Source organism: Prunus mume, linkage group LG2, assembly GCF_029339155.1.
Source record: "Prunus mume cultivar Tortuosa linkage group LG2, ASM2933915v1, whole genome shotgun sequence".
NCBI lineage: Eukaryota > Viridiplantae > Streptophyta > Magnoliopsida > Rosales > Rosaceae > Prunus > Prunus mume.
This window is the reverse complement of record NC_142699.1, coordinates 13464502-13487899: the sequence shown is the minus strand read 5'-3', so window position 1 is coordinate 13487899 and position 23398 is coordinate 13464502. Positions and strand designations below refer to the sequence as shown.

At 38.3% G+C, this 23398-nt stretch overlaps 4 protein-coding genes across 5 annotated transcripts; 2 read left to right on the top strand and 2 right to left on the bottom strand.

Annotated features, from left to right (window-relative positions):
• Positions 1-67: 67 nt before the first annotated feature.
• On the bottom strand, positions 68-3390 carry ADR1-L1 (ADR1-like 1). Its single transcript, XM_089045676.1, has 5 exons — positions 2580-3390; positions 2025-2419; positions 1561-1940; positions 1276-1481; positions 68-1175 (listed from the first exon to the last, which is right to left on the bottom strand). The coding sequence occupies exons 1-5, from the start codon at positions 3280-3282 to the stop codon at positions 367-369; spliced, it is 2493 nt and encodes an 830-aa protein (XP_088901802.1). The 5' UTR covers positions 3283-3390; the 3' UTR covers positions 68-366.
• A 2975-nt stretch (positions 3391-6365) lies between these two features.
• Positions 6366-8883, bottom strand: LOC103320768 (protein OSB1, mitochondrial-like). 2 transcript variants are annotated; one of them, XM_016791784.2, is made up of 4 exons: positions 8052-8883; positions 7391-7449; positions 7117-7197; positions 6366-7009 (listed from the first exon to the last, which is right to left on the bottom strand). In XM_016791784.2, exons 1-4 carry the CDS (start codon positions 8558-8560, stop codon positions 6741-6743), a joined length of 918 nt encoding a protein of 305 aa, XP_016647270.1. In that variant the 5' UTR covers positions 8561-8883; the 3' UTR covers positions 6366-6740. The 2 variants fall into 2 exon arrangements, with proteins under 2 accessions (XP_016647270.1, XP_008220709.1); XM_008222487.3 differs by having other exon boundaries at positions 7117-7201; positions 7391-7529; positions 8052-8876.
• A 3331-nt stretch (positions 8884-12214) lies between these two features.
• On the top strand, positions 12215-15493 carry LOC103320917 (mitogen-activated protein kinase kinase kinase 5-like). Its single transcript, XM_008222659.2, has 10 exons — positions 12215-12492; positions 12618-13340; positions 13470-13557; positions 13789-13851; positions 13943-14109; positions 14389-14464; positions 14668-14727; positions 14821-14931; positions 15081-15287; positions 15419-15493. Exons 1-10 carry the CDS (start codon positions 12215-12217, stop codon positions 15491-15493), a joined length of 1848 nt encoding a protein of 615 aa, XP_008220881.2.
• Positions 15494-18571: 3078 nt separating this feature from the next.
• On the top strand, positions 18572-23370 carry LOC103320767 (mitogen-activated protein kinase kinase kinase 5-like). The gene is given in 11 exon segments (XM_008222486.3): positions 18572-19443; positions 19545-20402; positions 20532-20619; positions 21132-21194; positions 21303-21466; positions 21683-21758; positions 21918-21977; positions 22064-22189; positions 22360-22569; positions 22712-22757; positions 22760-23370. Coding segments are annotated over 11 exon segments (2124 nt in total). The 5' UTR covers positions 18572-19039; the 3' UTR covers positions 22789-23370.
• Positions 23371-23398: the final 28 nt, after the last annotated feature.

Genomic DNA, 23398 nt, shown 5'->3' with positions numbered 1-23398 from the left:
CCGGTAAAAAAAAGAAAAAACATGCGTGAAAATATCAACCACAACCAAGACCATAAACAACTGGATGTCAAAGAAACGTGAACTATTATTCAATATTCCAAATTTCTTGTCCTAACTTTTCGCTTCATGCTAAGTTGCTTGTGAGTTAAGTCACTCTGTTTTTACCAAAAAAAAACAAAGTCACTCTGTTGCTCCCTAGCCGCCTATCGTAAGGATGCTGACGGAAGAAATTGACAGCACTCGAACGACTTATGAAGTCTTGAAAGATGACAGAAACCAAGTTTCTACTTTACATGGTGGACAAGTTATTTACAATTTACATAAAGTAATAATACAAAGATACAGCCAAATATTGGTACAACTTGTTCACTCGTCAAGCCAGTCCAGATCGAAATGTCTCTCTGCTACCTGAACAAGAAGGTCCGGCAATGCCTTCTCTGCATCTCTCCACAGCCCAGACATCTCTTCATCGCATACTACACGACGCAGAGAATGTAATGTTGTAGCAGATTTTGGTAGGTAACTGATTTGTGAACACTCCCTCATGTCAATCTTTTCCAAATTTGCTAACTTACCAATGCCTATGGGAAGGCACCTCAAATTAACACATTGAGAAATGTCTAGGTATTTCAAAAAAAGTAGCTCACAAATGCCAGCAGGAAGCGTCTGCAGTGCCGGACATGCATATAACCTTAGGATTTGCAGAGATTTCAGCTTATCCAGATCAGTTGGCAGTTGGTCTAGTCTGTGGCAGTTGGTTATGCTCAGGTACTTGAGCAAATGCATTTCACAAATGCATGAAGGCAGCGTGAATAAATCGTCACAATGATCGATTGTGAGTTCCATTAGCCGAGGAAAGGCTGATTGATCAAGGCTGTTACTAATCTTGCATAGGATTATTGAAAATTTCCTCAAAATTTTCAGGGGGGTGGGGGATAATTGAGGGACCGAAACTTTTTCAAGCCAGAGGGTTCTCAACTTAGGCAGAATTGACAACACTGAAAACCCATGGAGGGTTGCATTTGATGTACTGTAATTCATTATTATCAATGCCCTCAGCTTTGGCATGTCGGCGATGAAGGGAGGTAAAAGGTACTCGTTGGAGGCAAAATTCAAAATGAGCACTTCACATTTAGGGAACTCCATCTGGAACCAGTCCATCTCTTTCATTTCACCTATATTGTAGAGTGATAAATTGTTTTAGCTTGTGTCGAAAGACTTGTAATAAACAACCTTAAATTTAATCAAATAGGATCATTCAGGGCATGGTAATACCTGTATGAATTGATACCATCCTGGCATTAAATGGCTGATCTGAATACCTGTCCCATTCTCTTGGAAGTTCTTCCTCTCTTCTTGCCATAAGTAATCGACTGCGATTATTTACGCAGTCATCATCGCTCAAATGAAGAGCAAGGTCCCTCAGCACATCATGCTGTGTAACAGAGATGTCATAGAAACTGCTATATATATCTCCATCTCTACAACATTAACACAAACAAAGCGTTAAAAACTCAGATTCATTAAACATTAAACAGAATGTATTGGCAACATTAATACCTTGCATCTTTCACCAGGGTAAGGAGATTCTTATCTGAAAGCTCGGCAAGAATAGCCAACGCTCCTTCTTCATTAATACCGTGTGTTTCAACCCACATGTTGGTAAGCAGATCAAGAGGGATCTTCTTGTCTTCTGGAAAGGCACCCAAGTCCAAGAAACATTCCTTAACTTTTCGGGGTAAGCAATTCACACTTATTGCCATCCGTTGAAGTAGATTGTTCTCATGGGACTCACAAATAGCTTCTCCTCGTGACAACCTGCTCCTTGCATTTGCCCAATACCATTCAGGCTGGTCCCTTAATGAAGCTCCAATCACTTTAAGAGCCAGAGGAAGTCGCTTACACTCGTTCAACAATCTAAAGTTGAAGCAAATAATCAGCTAACAGTTTAGAGAAGAGAAAAAAGGCAACGTAGAGAACCCACTTTAATTGGTGGAAAATGGAGAGTAATTGTAAGAGCGTACCTGCTTCACCAAATTTTTATCAGCAGCAGGAGGAACTGACTTTTGGCCAAAAGCAGAGTGGCAAAACAGAGAGAGGGCTTCATCTTCCTTTAACAACTCCACGTCATAAGTGGCATCTATAACTTTTGGGAATTTGAAACGTGAGACTACAAGTATCTTGCAACCGGGAATTTTAAAGAGCAGTGGCTCAAGCTCTGCGAGTGACCACACATCATCCAAAACCACCAGAGTTTTTGTTACGTTAAGCCACTCATATTGCAGATTCCATTGAGGAAGCACAGAAGTAGGACTCAAAATTTGGTTCCCCATAATAAATCCCACAATCTTCGCTTTCAGTTGCTCCACATTTGGAGACTGTGACACTGTCAGGAACAAAATTCTTTCCTGGAAGTACGCTGCATGGCACGCAAATGGTGATAAACCAAAAACAGAGTCAGTGTTCGATTAGAAATTCTAAAGAACCCATTAAAGAAAACTCAAATTCTAGAGAACCCATTAAAGAATATACTGAAAAAGAAGCAAAAGAAGAAAAAGTTGGAAGCTTTAATTACTCACATCTAACTTGATCATCCTTGCAAAGCTCTCTAGCAAGAGTGGTTTTTCCAGAGCCTCCAATCCCACAAATCCCAACAACCCTCAAATCCTCTCTCCCAAAAATCATCTCCTTCACCTTCTTCATCCCCAAACCCAATCCCAAAACCAATGAATTGCTGATCTCCCACTTCATCTTCCCCTCCTCCTCCACCCTCCTCACAGCCTCTTCCATCCACCCACCGCCGCCGCCGCCACTACTACAAGTTCCAATCTTTAAAGCCCCAAGCCGCTGCTCCAGCCGCTGGTTCCCTTCAAACCGGTCGAACCGCTGAGCAGTTTCAGACCTCATATGGTGCACGTCAGCCAATATATGGGCCTGCAATGGGCCCTGCATGAATCTGGACACCGTCTTCTCAAGCTTCTCCATCTTCTTGGCCAAGAGGAGGTTCTTGTAGACGTTCCAGCGTGGGGAGGCGAGGACCTTGTTGGCCAGCTCGAGGCCCTGTTTCAGAACTTCGGAGAAGCGATCGAGCTGGAACTGGCGTACGGCTGGTAGCTCCACGCCAGAGTATTTGATCTCGTGAATTATGGGGAGGAGGTCATTGATGGAGGTTATGAGGCTCTCTGCAGTTCCTTTGCTGATACATGACTTTCTGGAGATGGCTAAGAGGGTCTTCAGAAGCTCCGTCACAATCTCTCCGGCGAAGAAATCTGTCACTGCCATTACTAGTTGCTACGAGTCTGGCCGTGTGGCGGGTGAGTTTGGCAAATGCGAGGCAGCTTCCCAGTTCGAGCTTCCTAAGTTTTTCTTTATCTTGTTCGAAATTATGACATGACATGGGAAATGCTACTAATTAGTCAATTAATTATTTAAAAAAGAATGGAATTTAAAAAAAATAAATTTGACTCTGTTTATTAATTTATTATGTCTACAATGCATGCACTGAGCCTAATCAAAGACTTCAAAGTCAATGAATACCACTTTAATTACTTTTTGAATGATGCAATAATGGAAGGTAGTTGATTGCTTTTCACGGCCAATTATATGTCTTGTTTGCTCCAGCACTTTCTTTGTAGGACCTCCATCTTTTGGTCAATCCGATTTGATTGACTTTGGAAGAGCTTGCTGCTTCTAGACAGAAAACACAGCAGTGAGTAGTTTTTAGATGCTTGAGAGCTTGCTCCATTCCTTTGAGTTTCAATAAATCTGATGATTTGAAAAAACCTAGAACAGAATATAGAATTGAGAATTGAACGCGCTACACGCGCTGCATCCCAAAATCACCCTTTACCAAAATCTGCCGATTACTTGCTTCACGGTGGCGACGCCACCAATTGACTTCACTTTCTCTGCTTCCCGACCTTCGGGAAGTGGAGGTCTTTTGAAACTGCTAGTGCTAGGAGAAGTCGTATCCTTGAACCTAATGGTACTGATGCGGGAGCTATGGAGGTTGAGCCTTTTCCTACTGTAGCGCCGAAACCTATAATGAATTTTCGTGAAAAGCTCATGAGCCCAGGTGGGATCGGAGTGCATAAGGAGGATCTGGTGGGTATGGAGGAAGATAAACTCACAATAGAGGATGATGATTTTGAAGTCTCAGAGGGTACTCGTGGTCCTTGCATTCGCTTTTGCACCAAGGTGAAGGAACGACTCTACCGTCCCTAGCGGAACGCAATTATAATCAAATTAATGGGCATGACCCATACATACAGCTTCTTATTAGCTCGTCTAAGACAAAAATAGAGTCTTTTGAAAGGTGCAATAAGTTTGATTGACCTGGAAAACAACTTCTATGTTGTACGCTTTGTGCTTGAGGAAGACATGAGGTACGTTTTTTCTTGGGGGACCATGGGTAATTGCTGGGCAATCTTTAGTGATGCAGAGATGGAAACCAGGATTTGATCCTAATGAAGCTACTATCACTCGTATGGCTGTGTGGATGCGCATTACGGGTTTACATGTTGAATGGTTTAATCCTGAGGCAATTAAAAGTATTGGGGACCTTATTGGTGTGACTTATCGCATTGATACTTACACAGTTGCTCAAGCCCGTGGCAAATATGCTCGAATCTGTATTGAACTAGATTTGACTAAGCCATTAAAAGTATTGAAGACATGTTGTTATGGACAGTGGGAGATTTTATGTCTGACCATGGATGGAATCTTGATGCTCTTGAGCAGGTCTTACCTACATAAATTGTGCAAAGGATTTGTGCTATCCATACTGGATTTGAGTCCCAAAGAAATGATAAATGCATATGGGGTTTATCAAATGATGGCTCTTTTTCTGTTAAATCTGCTTACCTTTCCTTCTTTGATGATGCAGATATTGTGCCTTGGCCTTGGGACTTTATCTGGAAGTTATGCTTGCCCCAAAGTTAAAAACCTTTGTTTGGCTAATTGGGCATGGCAAAATCCTTACTAATGTTCAAAGGGAGAAGAGATTGATGACAACTAGTCCTAACTGCCACAAATGCCTTTCTCTTCCTGAGACTATGGATCATGTTTTTAGAGGATGTAGTTTTGCTCTGACGTATGGAATTTCATAAAGGTTCTCTTTGATGTTCTTCACTCTTTCTCCTTAGGCTTTACTGATTGGCTAAGAATCAACCTGAAGAGCAAGATTATGCTCTCTGGCAACCTTCCTTGGACATTTGTTTTTACATTCTCTATTTGGCATTGTTGGAAATGGAGATGTAACTCTATCTTTAACCCTGGCTATGAGCCTCCTACCAACCCCCATCACACTATTCTGCAATTTTCTAGTGAATGGCTTGATGCCAATAATGTGGTCAATGCTAAGCCTACTAGAGAGGTCATCCAAGTCCATTGGAGTCTTCCTACCCTTGGCAACTTCAAATTGAATGTGGATGGTAGCTGTAAAACTGATTCTTGGAAGATTTGTGCTGTTGGTTTGCTAAGAGACTCTAATGGAGCATGGATCTGTGGGTTCTCTGCCAATATTGGGATTGGAAATATTTATGAGGCTGAGCTATGGAGTCTCTTTAGAGGTTTGCATATGGCTTGGGACAAGGGCATTAGGTCCCTTGATATTGAATGTGATTCCTTGTCTGTTGTCTCTCTGATTGTTAAGGCTTGTAACCATTCACATCCTCTCTTTTGTTTGATTGAAGACTGCAAGTTGTTACTTAAACGTAATTAGAGATGCAATCTCTCTCATATCTACAGGAAGCAAAACAGAGCAGCTGATCATCTTGCTAACTTGGGGTATGAGTTACCCTTGGGGCTTCATTTCTACGAATCTGCTCCTATCTCCCTCTCAGGCTTTCTGCTGGATGATGAAATAGGAAGAGCCCAAAGTAGGGCTGTGCCTTGTTAAGTTTTTTTTCTTTTCTGGCTTCGGCCTACCTTGTAACAAAAAATAAAATAAAATAAAATCTGATGATTTGAGGCTTACCATCCTCTGATTGATACTCATCCTTAAGTTTTCTTAATTAGTGACTGATTCAGAGAGTAACATCTAATTTTTTTTTTTTTTTTTGGGTGTGTTTGTTTAATCCAGACTCTAAAAAGGACTCTGTTCCATACCCCAAAAAAAAAAAAAAAGGTTTCAAGTTGACGAGAAGGACAGGATGGTCATTTTGTTGGTCAATAGAGGAGAATCACCACTAGAGTCTACAGGGTGCAAGAAACAAGCATCATTGATCTGATCTCTCATCTTCAACATCATGAAACAGATGAGATAAATTCACCAATATATGATGGTCAAATTTATCTTGTTTCTAGTCATATACTCTAATTTTCTACCCAATCCTTAAATATATGCTCGTTCTAATACCATAAGCTTTTGAAAATAAAAGAATTACAAGGACTTCTATACATTCCGAATTTTTGTATGCAAATATGTTTTTGTCAAGACCTTTACAGAACACAATCGTTTACAATTGTCTATACCCTTGACTGATGGACCTCATACGGTAGCGATCCATGTCAATCAACAAACCCACTTGTGCGCTATCTTTCTTCTTCACTTTCTTACTCTTCTTTTTTTTTTCCCCCATCAAGTATTTGATGTACTTTAATTGCTCGTATATCATGCTTAACCTCTCTCCTGGTTTATGACCAATTCCATTTTTTTCTTTTTCCAGTACATGGCAGCAACATATACACTCCGGGAGCAAGGCTCCAATACCACAATCTTTTCCTTTTGTAGCCTGCACCTACTCATCATACTCCCACTTGGAGACACGGAAACGTTTTTGGCCGTGCCCCTGTTCTGCCATTCTCGTGTCAAGCAATTCAAGTTGTCTTTTAATCCATGGAGGATCACCTGACGACAGCCAGAGAGCTTCACCAGTATCCTTGTGCTTAAAATCTGGTTGCCTTGGATTCAACTTGTCTTCCCTGTTATCCCACCATTCATACGGATTGGCAAAAAACACTTGCCATAAGTGAAGGCGATCCTTATACTTCTCTGAAACAGCTCCACCTAGATTTAGTCAAGGGGATAAAACATCTTCTCATTCAGAAATAAAACAAAAACAAAAACACAAAAACAAACAAGTGAAAGACATTGTAATATAAGTATGGCAGTACCTCCATCAGATTGTGGTTCCTCATAAGTTTTGGAGCTTGATCCTTGTCCATGTTGTGCTACATAATTCAACTCCTGCACTACTAACTACGAAAAAAATTCAATGAACATGCACAAATATTTGTAAAACAAACAACCGATGTCCATGCCAAAAAAAGGAAAACCAACTAAATAATAAAATAAACAACTCTAAGGTATATTAAGTGCATGAAACAGGAACCAAAAATTTCTAAAGATACTCGACGCAAAGTTCTGAAAAGTATTAAACATGCTAACCTCGTGATGCAGTATGGAATTCCCATTCTGACCCACCCTTGTGTAAGAACCTAAACAACCTGAGACATAAATAAAATCATTCGGTTTCAAATGTTTGAAAGACAATTCTGCCATCTCGCCCCACATCTTCAGTGGTATCCTGTTCACAAATTCTACATGAGTTCACTACATTTCCAAAACTCTCTATCAATAGAAAAGCAAGTATATAAGGAAAATGACATGAACAGAACTGATGAACAAATCATAGACACATTTTGTAATCAAATTCATAAATTATAATCTGGGGACCAATTCCTCTGTTTTTCCAATAGAACTTAATCCTACATAGAAGCAATGGTCATAAGTTAACTTAACAATAACAAAGACGAAACCATTCATAATTCATCCATAAAACAGGGATTTTAAATTGGCATTTGACTAGTTGACAGAAAATACTAACCAGTCTTGCACACAAATGGTAAATGGGTCACCCAGTTTCATTGTCTGCTTGCCTTATACTAAACTAATTCAATCATTTAACAATAATCACATAAAACCCAATTTCATCCCACAAAAAAAAAAAACATCAAAACCATGCCTTGTAAATTATACTTCCACACAACAAAAGAGAGCCTTTTCATAATAATCCAATCATAAATAAAAATTAAATTCATAAACTGACCAAAAAGGGCTGTCAGATTGAGGGGAGTTTTTGACGCGAAGAACAGTGTGAACGCCAAACGGACCACGGTCGTTGTTGTTTACGACCCAAAGGGGGCGAGTCACAGTGCCGATAAAGCTAGCAGAGTTTCCCAGATTCTCTTGCCAAGGATGCCATACAGTGCCGATAAAGCTATCAGAGTTTCCCAGATTCTCTTGCCAAGGATGCCATACAGTGCCGATAAAGCTACCAGAGTTTCCCAGATTCTCTTGCCTGGGATGCCATACAGTGCCGATAAAGCTACCAAAGTTGTCCAGATTCTCTTCCCGACGACGCCATGTGATTGTCGTTGGACGCTGGAACTTGAGTGCTCGCCGATAAACGCCGCTGCCTTCTCGGTCCTCGTCGGAAAAGGAATTTGAAACCCTAGGGTTAGCGGCTGAAGACGAAGAGAAAAGGGCGCGCCTTTGCGAGAACAATAGCGAGGGACTTGGCTTCCTAAACTGGGTTAGAAGACGAAGCGCCTTCATATGCGTTTGGAGATCGCAATCACGGGTTGAATTTGGACTTTGAAGTCGGGATTTTGGCGGGTTTTTCCCTGAGAGTTCTCTGACAGTCCGGTTTATGTGGATTCGGCGGGGTTAATTTTGCTCCAAGCAAACAATGAGATTCAGGGCTCTGAACTGGATTTGAGCCGTTGGGCCTTAATGATGTTGTATTGTACCAATGATTTCATATATTGGGCTACGGATGGATCCATATTTGATCACGAGGTTCCATACAGATTGGTCCATGAGAAATACAAACCATCGAAAATGGGACTTACAGTTGCGCAGGCTCAGTTTCAATTCAACCTCTTCTGAACAATCGAAGTGCAATTGGATTTGCCATATCATTATCCGATCTAATTTATAATTGAATTGAATAGGATTGGATTGGATCCGTGAATGACAAAAAAATGTACCATATATAAAAAAACCAAACAATATTTACGGATTCATACCTCTTCTTTGAAATCAACATAAAATTCTTGCAACCTATATAATAATAAAGAACAGCAATTTGAAGCAAATAGTAACAGAATAGTGGACGCTAGAGAAAGAAAAGAGGTAAAAAAAATTAGAGTTGGATAGTTATGATCAAGTATCTACGGCATTATTGTAACTTAGCTTAAAATTTTAAAACAAATAGAAACATGATGAACGACCAAAAATAAAAAATAAACACGGTAAAACCGAAACCTAATCCAATTACCTTGGTTTCTTAAATTAGCATCCAATCTAATTAAAAATCCAATTAAATATAGATATTGAATTGGATTGGAACTTGGTTTGGTTGTTAAAGTTTTCAATTCAATGATTTTTTATTTATTTTAATATTTACAAAGAGAACTTATTATTTTTTTGATAAAAGAGCAATATAGTATTTTATTGATAAGACAAACAAAAACTAGTACAAAGCAACTAAGGTACTAAATATGGATACAACTTCTCAAATGACCAAACACAACAATAAGTTGAATTGATATAGAGAGAATACGCATTACCTAAAAAAATGATTAATATCTCTGAATTAGCAACCATAATCACATGTACTCAAAGATGCAATAAATATTTGTCGCGCAACGACAGAAATGGCAAATTCGTATAGAAAGTCAAAAGCCAAAAGAAAATAAAATATCATAAACAAAAAACAAACCACAACAAACCCCTAAAGAGATCATGAGAATTATTAGACTACAACAAACTAAGAAACAAGACCACTTCTCCACAACCAATGATAGAGTCAGGATTTCACATTAGAGGGGGCCTTTCACACAAAATTTAAAATTAATTCAAATAGGAGCCCTCAAGTGCTAACCCAGGGTTAATAAGTAATAAAAATAATATCATTTCATATTGATTAATAATTTATCCATTTATTACAATCATAATTATTCTTAATTTCATATTTTAAAATGATTGAATATTAATCTCATCATCTACACAATTAAAGACTCAAAATTTAATAATTTATACTTCAACGAGAGAAGAAATACAAAAAATGTTAATAAATCCCAATATTAAGGTGCCATACTTAGACATATAGCAAACAACAAACATATAGCAACACATATAAGTAAAAATATGAGAGAGGGCCTGAGCCCACCTTGGTCCTTAGATGGCTCCGCCACCATCCACAACCTCTTGGGCAACCCAATTAGAGTCATGCGTCATACCGCTTAAACCCAAGCCCAATGCAACCTGACATCAACCATGCTTCGTAGCTCCAAATTTATATCGAAGGCTGACAATTGGAGCCAAATCCTTACATGTGTGGGCCAAAAGACAACAACTATATCATTGTAACGACAATGTTTTATGACAATTGCTTCTACATCATAAAACAAAGAATCATGACAGAAGGGGAAGGGAATGAGAGGAAATGGGATGTGTGGAGAAGAAAGGGAATGGAGTGGGAAGGGTTGGCTATAAATTTATCTTTACCCTCCTTTTGGATGAGGGATTTATAGCTAAAAGGAGAAATTGGGAATTTAAAATGAGAAATTGACAATTTCCTTGTTTGGTAACTTAAGCGCATAATTTATTAAATGACGTACGGAAAAATTGTATAAATTTGGGCATCAAAATTTTCAAGTTTAATTTCCACCAAAAATAGGCGTCATTTCACAATTTTCATAATTTCATTTATAAAATTCGACATACATAAATCCAAACACTAAAATATTTAATTACCAAAAATTGAAATGATAGAGTAAAATTTTCCCAAAAAATAACGATCATGTGTGTTTTGGGTAGGGGTGGGCATCTTAAATTGAAATACCGAAATCGTACCCTAATCGCACCGTACCATACCGATTTCATACCGCTTCATTTGGTATGGGGAGATATTCAAGATCGTCGTACCATACCAATAGAATATGGTATGGTAGCAGTATCAAGATTTTGATACCGATCAATACCGTACCGTACCGAATAGTATAACTTTATGTTTTTGTCATTTATGTTTGGATTGTGTTTGTATTTTTGTAAGTCATAAGACATAATTTTAACTATTTTGGTTTGTAAGTCATAAGGCATGAGTTTTAACCATTTGGGTTTGATGAATTTGTTGATGGATAAATATTTGGTTGATTTGGTTGATTTGGATATTGAATATGTTGATTAGGATTTGGATATTGAATATGTTGAATCTTTGAATTTGTAACTTAGGCATCACTTATTTTGGTGTTGAATATTGAATTGGTTCCTTTTTTAGTTGTATCATTTTGGTATGGAAATGATACCGATACTGTACCGATACCGATTTGGCACGATGCAGTGCAGTTTTGGCAAACCATAATCTCATATTGTACCATATCGATTTAAATTTTAGATATAAGTAGCGGCTCAATACCGCACTATATACCGTGCCCATCCCTAATTTTGGGGTTAGCGGCAAGAAATTTTTCTTCAAGATTTTCTTGAAGAGCAGCGATGGCGTGTGCTGCACTTAAACAAAGATAAATTCTTAAGTTAGTGCGATGGATGGTCACACTATTGTCATTACTAATTTAAAGGTTATAATATGAATGTAGAATATAATTGATAATTCATATATAAAGAGATGGGTCAACGCACGTGTTGGTCAGATTATTCCTTTTAACTTTCGTCCTCCTTGCTTAAAAGCATTTACTTTTATTTTAAAAACAGCCACCACAAATGGTATGGTGGCTAATAGTTAATAATAATAAAAAGAAGGAAAGAAGAACAACTAGAAGGTCATCTCGTGGGTAAACAGACATTGCGGGTTTGTTCCTGCGTCGTGTTCCAAATTCTGACTGGCTGACTCTCCGACCTCTGCAACACCAACAACGACGACAACCTCAAATTCTCTCTCACTCTCTCTCTCAATTCGTATCTCAAGACAAGAGAGATTAGGAGGATTCAATTTCAGGCTTTCAGTCAAGTAGTTTTAATTCTGAATTAAATATGTTAAGTCTCAAGAGATTAGAGTTTAGTTATTGTCTAAAACTTAATTAATTCAATCACAGAGGAGCTGTAAGTTAACCCCTTCCACAAGTAACACATGGGCCAATAGGCCATTAACAAAAGCCATAAAGGGGCTCAAACACTTTCAAACGACGGCTGCATCTAGCTCTAACAACACCACCATCACCACCACGTGCTTTCTCACTCACCCAAATGTCGTCTTCTTCTTCATTTTCTCTTCACAAACCCTCTACTACTGCCTCTGCTTCTGCTGCTGCTTCTTCTTGCTCTGTTTCAGTTTTGAAACAGGACAAGGGGGACAGCTGTGAGCAGGCTCCGGGGAGGCTCATGAGGCAGAGGAAGCTCCGCTACCTCAGCAACCTGGACCTCAGTTTCTCTAGTTCTTCTCTCACTTCGCCTGAACATTCGTCCCCCTTGCCTCTTACTGAATCTCCTGTGATCGGCAGATCCAACTCTGTGCATACATATAGGTACTTGGACCCTGCGTTCATCAGTTTCTAATTTTCATGTACCTTTCTTCCATGTGTATGTTTGCGTGTTCATTATGTCTTTGTTATATTGTTGAACTCTGAGGTGGTCTTTGCTGTTTGAACAGAAACCAGATTGCCACAACCTCAGCAACCCAGAATTCTAATTCAAGCGTTTGTCAAGGGACATTATATAATGGTGGGGGTTTTAGTTACAACATGGGGCTGAATGCTTTTTCTAGGACAACTCAAGCAAATCGAATCGCAAGTCATCCTCTTGCACCACAAAGACCAGACATTGTGTGTGGTTTTCCTATACATGTTGCTACCACTTCATCCATTAATCGTTCAAGCATTTGTCAGAGGAGAATGCCAGAAGATCTTGATTGTGGATATGAAGGTTACAACTTCAGTAGGAGTGCTCCAACAAGTCCTTCATTTAGCCCTCGAAGATCAAATGCCATGGATCCTTTTCCTACTTTTGGGGTTTCTCAAGAACAATATCAGGATTCCTATCCTTCAAGATTACAACCAAACAATCCTCATCATAGTCCCAGTCATATTTCTCATCCTCACAGCCCCACATCTCGAAGTCTACGCTTCAACCACGAAAGTTCAAATGGAAATGCATTTGCGTTGCATGATAAATCATTTACAGAAAGGGCTGAAAGTAGTCGTCAAGTCCATGCTCACCCTTTGCCTTTGCCTCCAGGAGCAGTGGAACCACCAAAGTCATCTATCATGCATCATAATGCAGAACTTGTATCCACATCATCAATGAAAGCTCATTGGCAGAAGGGAAAACTTATTGGACGCGGTACCTTTGCTAGGGTTTATCTTGCAACAAACCGGTATGCTGGTCTCCGGAATCTTTTTGCTACTTTCTCTTGACTTTGTTCTGCAATGACCATTACTTAGTTTTGCTCTTTGTTCTTTTTCTTTTGAATTTAGCTCTGTAACCATTTCTAATCATGTGACAGAGATACCGGGGCCTTGTGTGCAATGAAGGAAGTTGATCTCATTCCCGATGATCCTAAATTTGCTGAATGTATAAAGCAATTGGAGCAGGTTCGTTTCTGGAGTCCTTTATCAATTTGTTTATTCACAGGGAAGTTGCAGTTATATATTGTTGTCTACCTTTAGGTTTATTAAAAGAGCAAGTCAAAAACTGCAAAGTTGCTCATCTATACACACATGCCACACACTTGCGCTATGATCTTATCAGCATTGTTGTGTAGGAGTTTTTCCCATTTGCCTTTAGTATGCTTTATAACTGTTCTCACTAGCTACATGGGACAGGAAATTGAAGTCCTCCGTACACTGAATCATCTGAATATTGTGCAGTATTATGGTAGTGAAGTAGTGAGTATCTTTTTCACATGTGCAAATTTTATTAAAAACTAATCTTGGCCAAATTTACTAAACATGGGGAATATTGTTTTTGCGTATGCAGATTGATGATCATTTCTACATGTACTTGGAGTATGTTCATCCTGGATCAATCAATAAGTACGTCCAAGACCATATTATTGGAGCTATGACAGAATCTGTAGTTCGCAATTTTACTCGCCATATCCTCTATGGGCTGGCCTTTTTGCATAGCAAGAAGATAGTTCACAGGTGAGAATAATGCTCCACTAGCAGGGTAATATTGCAGCGTCACTTATTTGTTAAAAAGAGCTTGTTACTGTATAAATTGTTTCAATAAATGATAAGACAAGAAGAACCTTAGGAAAAAAAATGTTTTTTTCTTCAAAGAGAGTGTTTAGATAAACTGTAGAGATTCTTAACATCATCCCAACCAGTTAAAATAGGGAAAAAAATTTGAGAATCATGTTGCCTTTATTGGTCATAAGCTTTCCTTGCTTTATTGAATGGAGTTTTTGTTGATTGTGCTAGGGACATAAAGGGTGCAAATTTGTGCGTTGATACATCAGGAGTTGTTAAAATTGCTGGTTTTGGGATGGCAAAACGAGTGAGTTTTGTAAATTTTTTGTTACTGACCTAATTTCCTGACAAATTCATTTTTGAATAATCGAGATCACAAATTTTAGTTGTTGTATATATGATTCCTTCAGATATAGTGATGTTACGTACTTGTGTATTTTGTTCCTGTCCTATCAACACTGGCTGCAGCATTGTTCTTGGTTTTATATATAACTCATCTTTTGGATGCAGCTTAACGGACAGTCAAACAATCTTTCTCTGAAGGGCAGTCCATACTGGATGGCTCCTGAGGTAATCACATCATCACTATGTAAGAGTTTGTAGATGGTCTGTGCATACGGTACATATAATCTTTACATACCTTCGCGCACTTGTTTTCTGCAGGTCGTAATACAAAACAATCCAGATCTTGGTTTGGCTGTTGATATATGGAGTTTGGGTTGTACCATCATTGAGATGTTGAATGGAAAACCTCCTTGGAGTGACTTTACAGGAGTAAGTTAATGAAAAAAACTTCTTCATGCTTTATTATTCATCATAGTTTCTGATTTTGAATACTGTCTACTGCCCCAAAGGCAACCTTTGCTCTGTTTGAACATAGCTTTGTTGCTTTCTTAACACCTCCTCGTCTTTGTATCTGTCAGCCTCAAGCTATGTTCAAGGTTCTGGACAAAATCCCAGATATACCAGAAACATTATCTGCAGAAGGAAGGGACTTCCTTAGTCGGTGTTTTCGTAGGAACCCTGCAGAGAGACCATCAGCTAATCAGCTACTTAAGCATCCTTTTGTACTAAACTCCCATGATCAAACTATCTCACACTATGCCCACAATTTTTCTCTGATGAACCTGGTGAGTTTTCACATTCAACACTCAGTTGATTTCATGAAAAGTAAAATTCAAAGAAAATTAAAGCATGAAATTTTCGATTATGTGGCTAGTTGATTGATATCTTGGCATGTTATGTGTGTGCACTATTGTAGGATAACTTGCATAGTCCTATAGACCAAACTAAACTAGAAAATGGTCGACGAGGGAGGAATATGAAAACCTGTTAGCGGCTAAAGACGAAGAGAATAGGGCAAGCCTCATGAGAATAATACTGTAACAGTGAGGAGGGACTTGGGTTGTCGAACGAGGTTAGAATACAACGCCATCATATGCGTTCGATGATCAAGATTTGAGTTCGGTGAGGTTACTTCTGTTCCAAGCAAAGAACAAGATTCAGCGCTTTTCTTGGTTTGGGCCTTCGTTATGTTTAATTGGGCCTAACTATAAGTTATTGGCTAAGGATGAATCCGTGCTCGGCCAGGCCTTTTTCTTTTATAGGGATTTTTTTTAAGGAAATTTTTTGAGGTGTTTTTTCTTTAGTACAAGCGATAATTTAAACTACAAGGAATGAGATTCGAACATAAAATATATAATCTGCAAGTCAAAGCTCTTTTTCACTTAGCTAGACCTCATTGACAAAGGATTTATTTGTTTGTTTATCGTGAATCAACTGTCGTGACATTAGACCTTTGAATTTATTTATTTTGGATAAATAAGTTGATTAAATATTGTTTAATATGTGCCGTATATGTGATTCAGTGAGAGTGATTAAAAGTCACCTTAACATAAAATTCTTTATTGAGGCTTTCTCGGATAATATAGATAAATACTGATTTAAACTTAATTATAATCTCGTAAATAAAATAATAACAATTCTAATCCCATTGAAGCATATTGCGGAGGGTCCCCAACAATGATATTTTTTTTCAACTATTCATTTGAATTGAAGGGATCCTTCTAAAGAATGAGCGTGTATAATAATAGCATAGGGGTGGTTGTTCGATAAGTGAATTTTTCTCGCAAACCGACTATTTGTAAATCAAAAATCGGTCGATTACCATGAATTAACTGTTTAAACCGATTTGAATATTTTGGGCCTAAATTATACAATTTTAAATATTTAAGTATAAAAATTCAATCTTCCACACTTTTAAGCCTAGGTTTGATGTTTCTTTTGAAGCTTTTTGAGTTCAAGCATACTTTAACCAAAAAATATAAATTCACAACTTCAACTTCTCAAACATATATAAATTTACAACCTAAAGAAATAAATTCACAACCTCAACTTCTCAAGCATTCACAACCTAAAGAAAAATCCAATTCAAAGTCAATTAAAGTTACAAACCAAAAAGAGAACTCAAGTGTAAGTGGTGGTGAGTGGATTTTATTATAAGAAGAAGCCCTTCTTTATGAGTTAGAGTGGGTATTGTGTTTCGAGTGTATCAGTTTGTGTTTGGGGGATTAGAGGCATTAGGTGTATTAGAGTGACTAAACTCCATCTATAACACAACACAACACAAAAGCAACAACATTAAAGCATATTAATAATAGATTAAACTCAACCAAATTAAAACACAACATCTAACTACTAAAATGCAATTTTAAAAAATATATATTTGCAGTTTGCTGTAACCGCGAGTTGCCAAAATCACATACCACAACTGCAACCGCAATTGCGGTTCGGTTTCTAAAACCACAATGTTAGGTCGCTTTTTAGCTATTATGGTTCCAATGCGGTATAATGTCGGTTGGTTTTTACCATTTTTTGATTTTTCGGTCTAAAATGCCACCCCTATAATAACGTGTGATATAAGAAAAGAAAAATAGCAAAAAACAAAGTAAAGTTTTTCTTTGTTTTTTTTATAAGAAGTGAAGACGAATGAGAAGAAGACTTAAAAGTCAACTTTTCAGGTCTTTGAGGTTTATTTTTACGGAGGAGGTCTTGGGGGTTTGTTCAAATCCAACTTAAGAATAATACTAGTCTTACCACATTTTTTATACCATAATTTTATACCACATGATGTGTACATACCACATCATGTAAAATAATAGTTTTTGTTTTTCTAATTTTATTTATTAAAATACACTTCATTCATTTAATTGATATGACATATGATATGGACATGCCACATTATGTGATATAGAAATGTGGGATAATAATGTGGTAAGTAGCATTACTCCCAACTTAATGTCTGTTATTAAATAAGAATGATCCTTAGTTTGAGTGGGGAATATCTCGTAATATGGCTCAACCGCAAATTGACATGTGTCTTTTTTTAAAGTCCCGAAAGTGTTTTTTCCTTCTCTTTCATTAGCATAACTAATTTCCTTCTTCATAGAGGGTGTTTTTTTTATAAAGGATATAGACAATTTTTAATCAAGCAAACTTTGAGTTGTAGAGACTATAAAATACAAAATTAAAATACATATATAATGTCTCCTTGTCTAGTTATGAAAAACTAAAGATGTGGTTTATGGGATAGATGAAAGCAATTTAAAAAATAGAATTCAATTATGAATAATTAAGGAGAAGAAACAAAAAAAAAAGTCAGTTTGTAATTGAGCCACATCATTAGGTAACAAGGAAGTCCTCCTTATAGGTGAGGAGAGAAGTATTTTCCTTACAAAATATGATTTGAATAAGCAAAAAACTAGTGGGTTGGCTTGGCTTGCTAAACCTAAATGCATGGCACCCAACAGCAGAACGACCGACCAAGAATACTTGAGATTTTTCAGAGACACAAAGTAATCTCACATTAAAAAACAAGTAGTTTTGACATGGAATTTGATTCGTGCCTCGTTGGCTGGTCCAGTGGGTTTTGTCGTGTTGACGATGAGGCTTTTTTGTTATTTTTTTTCCAAATCCAAATCTCCATCCCATCATCCATGTGTTCCTAGTCTTCTTCGTTCAACAATAAGTTAAAAAGGTCAAAGGGGCATACAGTAAAACACCGTAACACGGTGTCAACCGGACTGCAATTTTACAGGTCTCAGAGTTTTTGGTTTTGTTTTGTCAATTTTCACAACAAAAAAAGAAAGAAAAAGAAAGTCGAGGATTGGTTTGGTTTGGTTGACGAAGTCCTCTCCCCAACGAGCCCAAGAACGCCTAGCTTTGCAGTACGCATACGCTTACGGCGTATCCTAGATTTCGTCAACTCCAAACTTTCGCCCTCCTTCCTTAAAAAGCATTTAATTTAATTTAATTTTAAAAACAACATCAACACCAACTAATGAGGATAATTAATAACTAATCACATACTTACCTTTATAATTAAAAATAAAAAAATAAGCAGCAGAAGGTCATCTCGTGCATTGACAATTGACATTGTAAACACAGAGAGTTTGTGAGGGATTTGTTCCTCATCCTCCTGACTGGCTGACTCCGACGTCTCCTCTCTTCTCCATCACCAAACAACATCAAAGTCTCTCCTTTAGTCTCAAAGAGATTAGGAGGGAGAGAGAGAGAGGACCCAAGTAAGTTTCAGGCTTTCAAGTACTCTGAGGTTTCAATTCTGAATTCCCAAGCAGGGTCTTGACCATAAATAAATTCAAAGTATTGAATTTAATGAACAAATAAAGTAAACGAAGCAAGGAGGAAATTCAGATCGAAGCTAAGCGAGAAACAACGGGGCTGCTTCCCCTTCCACAACTTCACAACATAGCTTCGGAGCTCTGCTCTCTGAGATTTTGACACCAACAAACAATAAAAGACCACGGCTTTAAGCCTTTTAACTTTTGCAAAACCAGAACCACTTGCTTTCTCCATTACCCAAATGCCTTCTTCTTCCTTTTCTCTTCGCAGACCCTCTGCCTCTACCTCTACCTCTACCTCTACCTCCTCTGTTTCTTCTCCTTCTGCTTCCTCTGTTTCAGCTCTGAAACAGGACACTGGGGGCTGTTGTGAGCAGAGCCCCAGGCGGCTCACGCGGCAGAAGAAGCTCCGCCACATCAATGACCAGGACCTGTGTTTCCCCCTCCCTGAAAAGTCTCGCTCCTCGCCCACTTCGCCCGAATATTCCACCCGAAAGTCAACGTCTCCGGATCGTGAGTCCAAGTCAAACCACTGGTCCTCTTCGGCTGCTGCTGCTCCACAACCCTTGCCTGTACCAGAATCTCTCGTGATCGGGAGACCCGGCTCTGTGCCCAAAGATGGGTACTTCGGCCATGCGTTCTTCAGGTAAATAAAAAGCCTTCTTTCGCCTCTGTGTCTCTGTATCTGTTTGCGTGTGTTTGTTATAATGCTCAACTGGGGGCGGTTTTCGCTGTTTGAATTATCAGGAAAAAAAGAAATCAAGTTGCCACAACCTCAGCACCACAGATTTCTAATTCAATCAATAATCAAGGGGCATTCTCCTCAGCACCACAGAATTCTAATTCAAGCAGTCGTCAAGGGCCATCCTCCTCTTCACCACAGACTAATTCAAGCAATCGTCGAAGGGCATTATCTTCCCAAGATGTAAATAATAATGGTGGGGGTTTTAATTACAACTTGGGACTGAATGTTTTTTCTAGGAAAGCTCAGGCAAATGGTGTCTCAAGTCATCCTCTTAGCCCACAAAGATCAAACGTTGTGGAGATGGATGGTTTTCCTGTACATGTTGCCACCACTTCATCCATTCATTGTTCAAGCAATTGTCATAGGGGAAAGAGACAGGAGAATGAAAGTTACAACTTCAGCAAGAGTGCTCCAACAAGTGGGTTTTCAAGTCCTGCAGTTAGCCCTCGAAGATCAAAGGCGGGGGATCCTTTTCCTACGTTTGGGGCTTCTCAAGAACAATATCAGGATACCTGTCCTTCAAGGTTATCACCAAACAATATTGCTCATAGTCCCAGTCATTCTCCTCTTCCCAGCCCCACATCTCGAAGTCCACGCTTGAACCACAAAAATTCAAATGGAAATGTATTTGCGTTGCATCGTAAATCATTCACAGAGGGTTTTTCAGAGAGGGGTGAAAGTAGTAGTCCAGTCAATGCTCACCCTTTGCCTTTGCCTCCTGGAGCCGTGGTACTTCCACAGCCATCTAGCATGCATCACAATGCAGAACTTCTGTCCACATCATCAATGAATGGTCAATGGCAGAAGGGAAAACTTATTGGACGAGGTACCTTTGGTAGTGTTTATCTTGCAACCAACCGGTATGCTGCTCGCTGGAAGCTTTGTGCTACTTTCTCTTGACTTTGTTCTGCAATGACCATTAATTAGTTTTGCTCTTTGTTCTTTTTCTTTTGAATTTAGCTCTCTAACCATTTCTAATAATATGACAGAGAGACCGGGGCCTTGTGTGCAATGAAGGAAGTTGATCTCATTCCCGATGATCCTAAATCTGCTGAATGTATAAAGCAATTGGAGCAGGTTTGTTTCTGGAGTCCTTTATCAATTTGTCGATTCACAGGGCAGTTTCAGTTATATATTGTTTTCTACCTTTTGTTTATTTAGACTAACCAAATTGCGGAATTAGGGAATATTAGTCATTTATACAGATGGGCACTTGAAGTATTGAAGGAGTTTTTTCTCTTTCAATTATGTTGTGATAAAACTTTTAATGGGACGTGTTGCGTTGTGTCTGCTGTTATCAATTATAGGAAGGAATGAGTTGGTTGATATTAGCTAGTCAAAAACCTGCATAATATCTCCACACATGCCACACTTGCACTTTCATCAACATTTGTTGTGTAGGAACTCCAGTTCATGCCTGCCAGTAGCCACTACTGATTATTGCACACAGGTTGAGGACATGTCACATATGCTGAAAATATATTTCATTTATGCTCAACTATCCTACTGCGCATTCCTTAATAGTTTTATATTTTTTGCATTTATCTTTAATACGTTCTAGGACTGTTCTTACTAGCTACCTGTTGCAGGAAATTAAAGTCCTCCGTGCACTAAAGCATCCAAATATTGTGCAGTATTATGGTAGTGAAGTGGTGAGTATATATCTTTTACGGTAGTGCAGTATAAATCTTGTCTATATCTTAAATTTATTGAAAGACAAATCCTCACAAGTTTTTGTAAAATTGTGTTTTGGTGTGCAGATTGATGATCACTTCTACATATACTTGGAGTATGTTCATCCTGGATCAATTAATAAGTACGTCCAAGACCATATTGGAGCTATGACAGAATCTGTAGTTCGCAATTTTACTCGCCATATCCTCTCTGGGTTGGCTTTTTTGCATAGCACAAAGACAATTCACAGGTGAGAATAATGCTTGAGTAGCAGACTTATATTGTGACGTCACTTATCTGTTAAAAAGAACTTCTTACTTCATAAATTGCTTGACTCAGTATTTGATGTTTCCTGTCAAAGAGGATTGTCTGGTTAAATGGGGAAAAATGTCTGGAAAATCATGTTGCATTGTTTGGTTGTAAGATGTCTTTGCATTATTGAATGAAGCTTTGATGATTGTGATAGGGATATAAAGGGTGCAAATTTGCTTGTTGATGCATCAGGCGTTGTTAAACTTGCTGATTTTGGGATGGCAAAACATGTGAGTAATACCTTACAATGTGAAATTTAATGCATATATTTCCTGACAATTTAATGTTGGAATAATTGAGATTACATGTTTTACTTGTGTATTTTGTTCTTGTCAACACTTCCTACATTATTTTTCTGGGTTTTATGTATAACTTACTTTTGGATGCAGCTTAATGGACGCTCATACAATCTTTCTCTGAAGGGCAGTCCATACTGGATGGCTCCTGAGGTAAATCTTATCACCATTATCTATAAATTTGTAGATGGCCTGTGCATACTGTTACTGTATATAGACGCCTTGTTTGTTTTGTGCAGGTCATAAAGGCTGTGATGCAGAATAATGCTGATCCTGATCTTGCTTTGGCTGTTGATATATGGAGCTTGGGTTGCACAATCGTTGAGATGTTCAACGGAAAACCTCCTTGGAGTGAATTTACAGGAGTAAGTTAATGTTGAAACTTGTTATGTTTTATTCATCATAGTTTCTAATTTTTCAGAATATTGCCCACTGCCCCCAGTTTCATGTGTAACATTCAGTGCAAATCTGACTTCGCTCTGTTTGAGAGTCACTTCATTGCTTTTTAAACATATTTTTGTCTTCTATCTGTCAGCCTCAAGCTATGTTCAAGGTTCTGAACACAACCCCAGATATACCAGAAACATTATCTGCAGAGGGAAAGGATTTCCTCAGTTGGTGTTTCCGTAGGAACCCTGCCGAGAGACTATCAGCCAATCAGCTACTAGAGCATCCTTTTGTACGAAATCCACATGATCAAACTGTCTCACACTATGCCCAGAATTTTGCTCTGATGAACCTAATAGTGAGTTTTCACATATTCAACACTCAGGTTTTTATTTCTTAGATCAATAAAGTTCAGAAAAGTAAAATTCACAGAAAATCAAGAGACGTTTCGATTATATTAGTAAATTGATATCTTGGCATGTTTGTGTGCACTATTGCAGGATAAATTGCATAGTCCGAGGGACCATACTAAGCCAAAAAATGGGCGATATTGATCTCTCCACACACTTCCAGTTGAGAGGTGGCTTTGCACCATTCTTCATACCATGTGCTCGAGGATCATCCCTGTCCCTAAACTAATTGCAGCCCTTGTTCAAGTTAAAGCTTCCAGCCGTAAGCATTTTAAAGACTCATGGAAGGGAAGACCCAAACCTAGGACCCATATGTTTTTGGAAGAAATGGAGCCAAGTTTCTCTCATGCAGTATCTGGAAGATGCTAGCTTTTCTTTGGAAATATGCCAGCGTGCAGCACTAGTGGAGATTTTTCCGTTGCCCATTTCACCTTTGCTGCCTTTGGTGAAGGTACATGGCTTTATCAGTGAACCGAGTAGGATTTGGAAGCTGGTTATTTTATTCCTCATCAAGTTGAGGACTTTCAACTAATATGATGGGTTCCTGCTTTGAGGGATGACTCTTCTTTTTTTCCTTTTTTTTTAGTGGTCTCCCTTTTGAGAATGTCACGTGGAGCTAAGATCAGTAGAAAAAAAATAGAGTGCATATATTTACATAGAACAGGTGATGGAGCTCATATTAATTTGTAAATACGAATTTGTGTAGCAATTAACATTTAATTGAATCCATGAAGCTGGCTTATAGAAAATTTCAAATATTCCATTCTCGATAAATGA

Coding starts and splice junctions, on each gene's coding strand:
- ADR1-L1 (XM_089045676.1), bottom strand. CDS start 3,282: ATGGCAGTGACAGATTTCTTCGCCGGAGAGATTGTGACGGAGCTTCTG. Junction 2,420..2,579: donor CAAGGATGATCAAGTTAGAT/GTGAGTAATTAA, acceptor CGTGCCATGCAG/CGTACTTCCAGGAAAGAATT. Junction 1,176..1,275: donor GATGGTATCAATTCATACAG/GTATTACCATGC, acceptor TCTACAATATAG/GTGAAATGAAAGAGATGGAC.
- LOC103320768 (XM_008222487.3), bottom strand. CDS start 8,560: ATGAAGGCGCTTCGTCTTCTAACCCAGTTTAGGAAGCCAAGTCCCTCG. Junction 7,202..7,390: donor ATTCCATACTGCATCACGAG/GTTAGCATGTTT, acceptor TTTTTTTCGTAG/TTAGTAGTGCAGGAGTTGAA. Junction 7,010..7,116: donor GGAACCACAATCTGATGGAG/GTACTGCCATAC, acceptor GACTAAATCTAG/GTGGAGCTGTTTCAGAGAAG.
- LOC103320917 (XM_008222659.2), top strand. CDS start 12,215: ATGTCGTCTTCTTCTTCATTTTCTCTTCACAAACCCTCTACTACTGCC. Junction 13,341..13,469: donor GTTTATCTTGCAACAAACCG/GTATGCTGGTCT, acceptor ATCATGTGACAG/AGATACCGGGGCCTTGTGTG. Junction 14,465..14,667: donor GTTTTGGGATGGCAAAACGA/GTGAGTTTTGTA, acceptor TTTTGGATGCAG/CTTAACGGACAGTCAAACAA.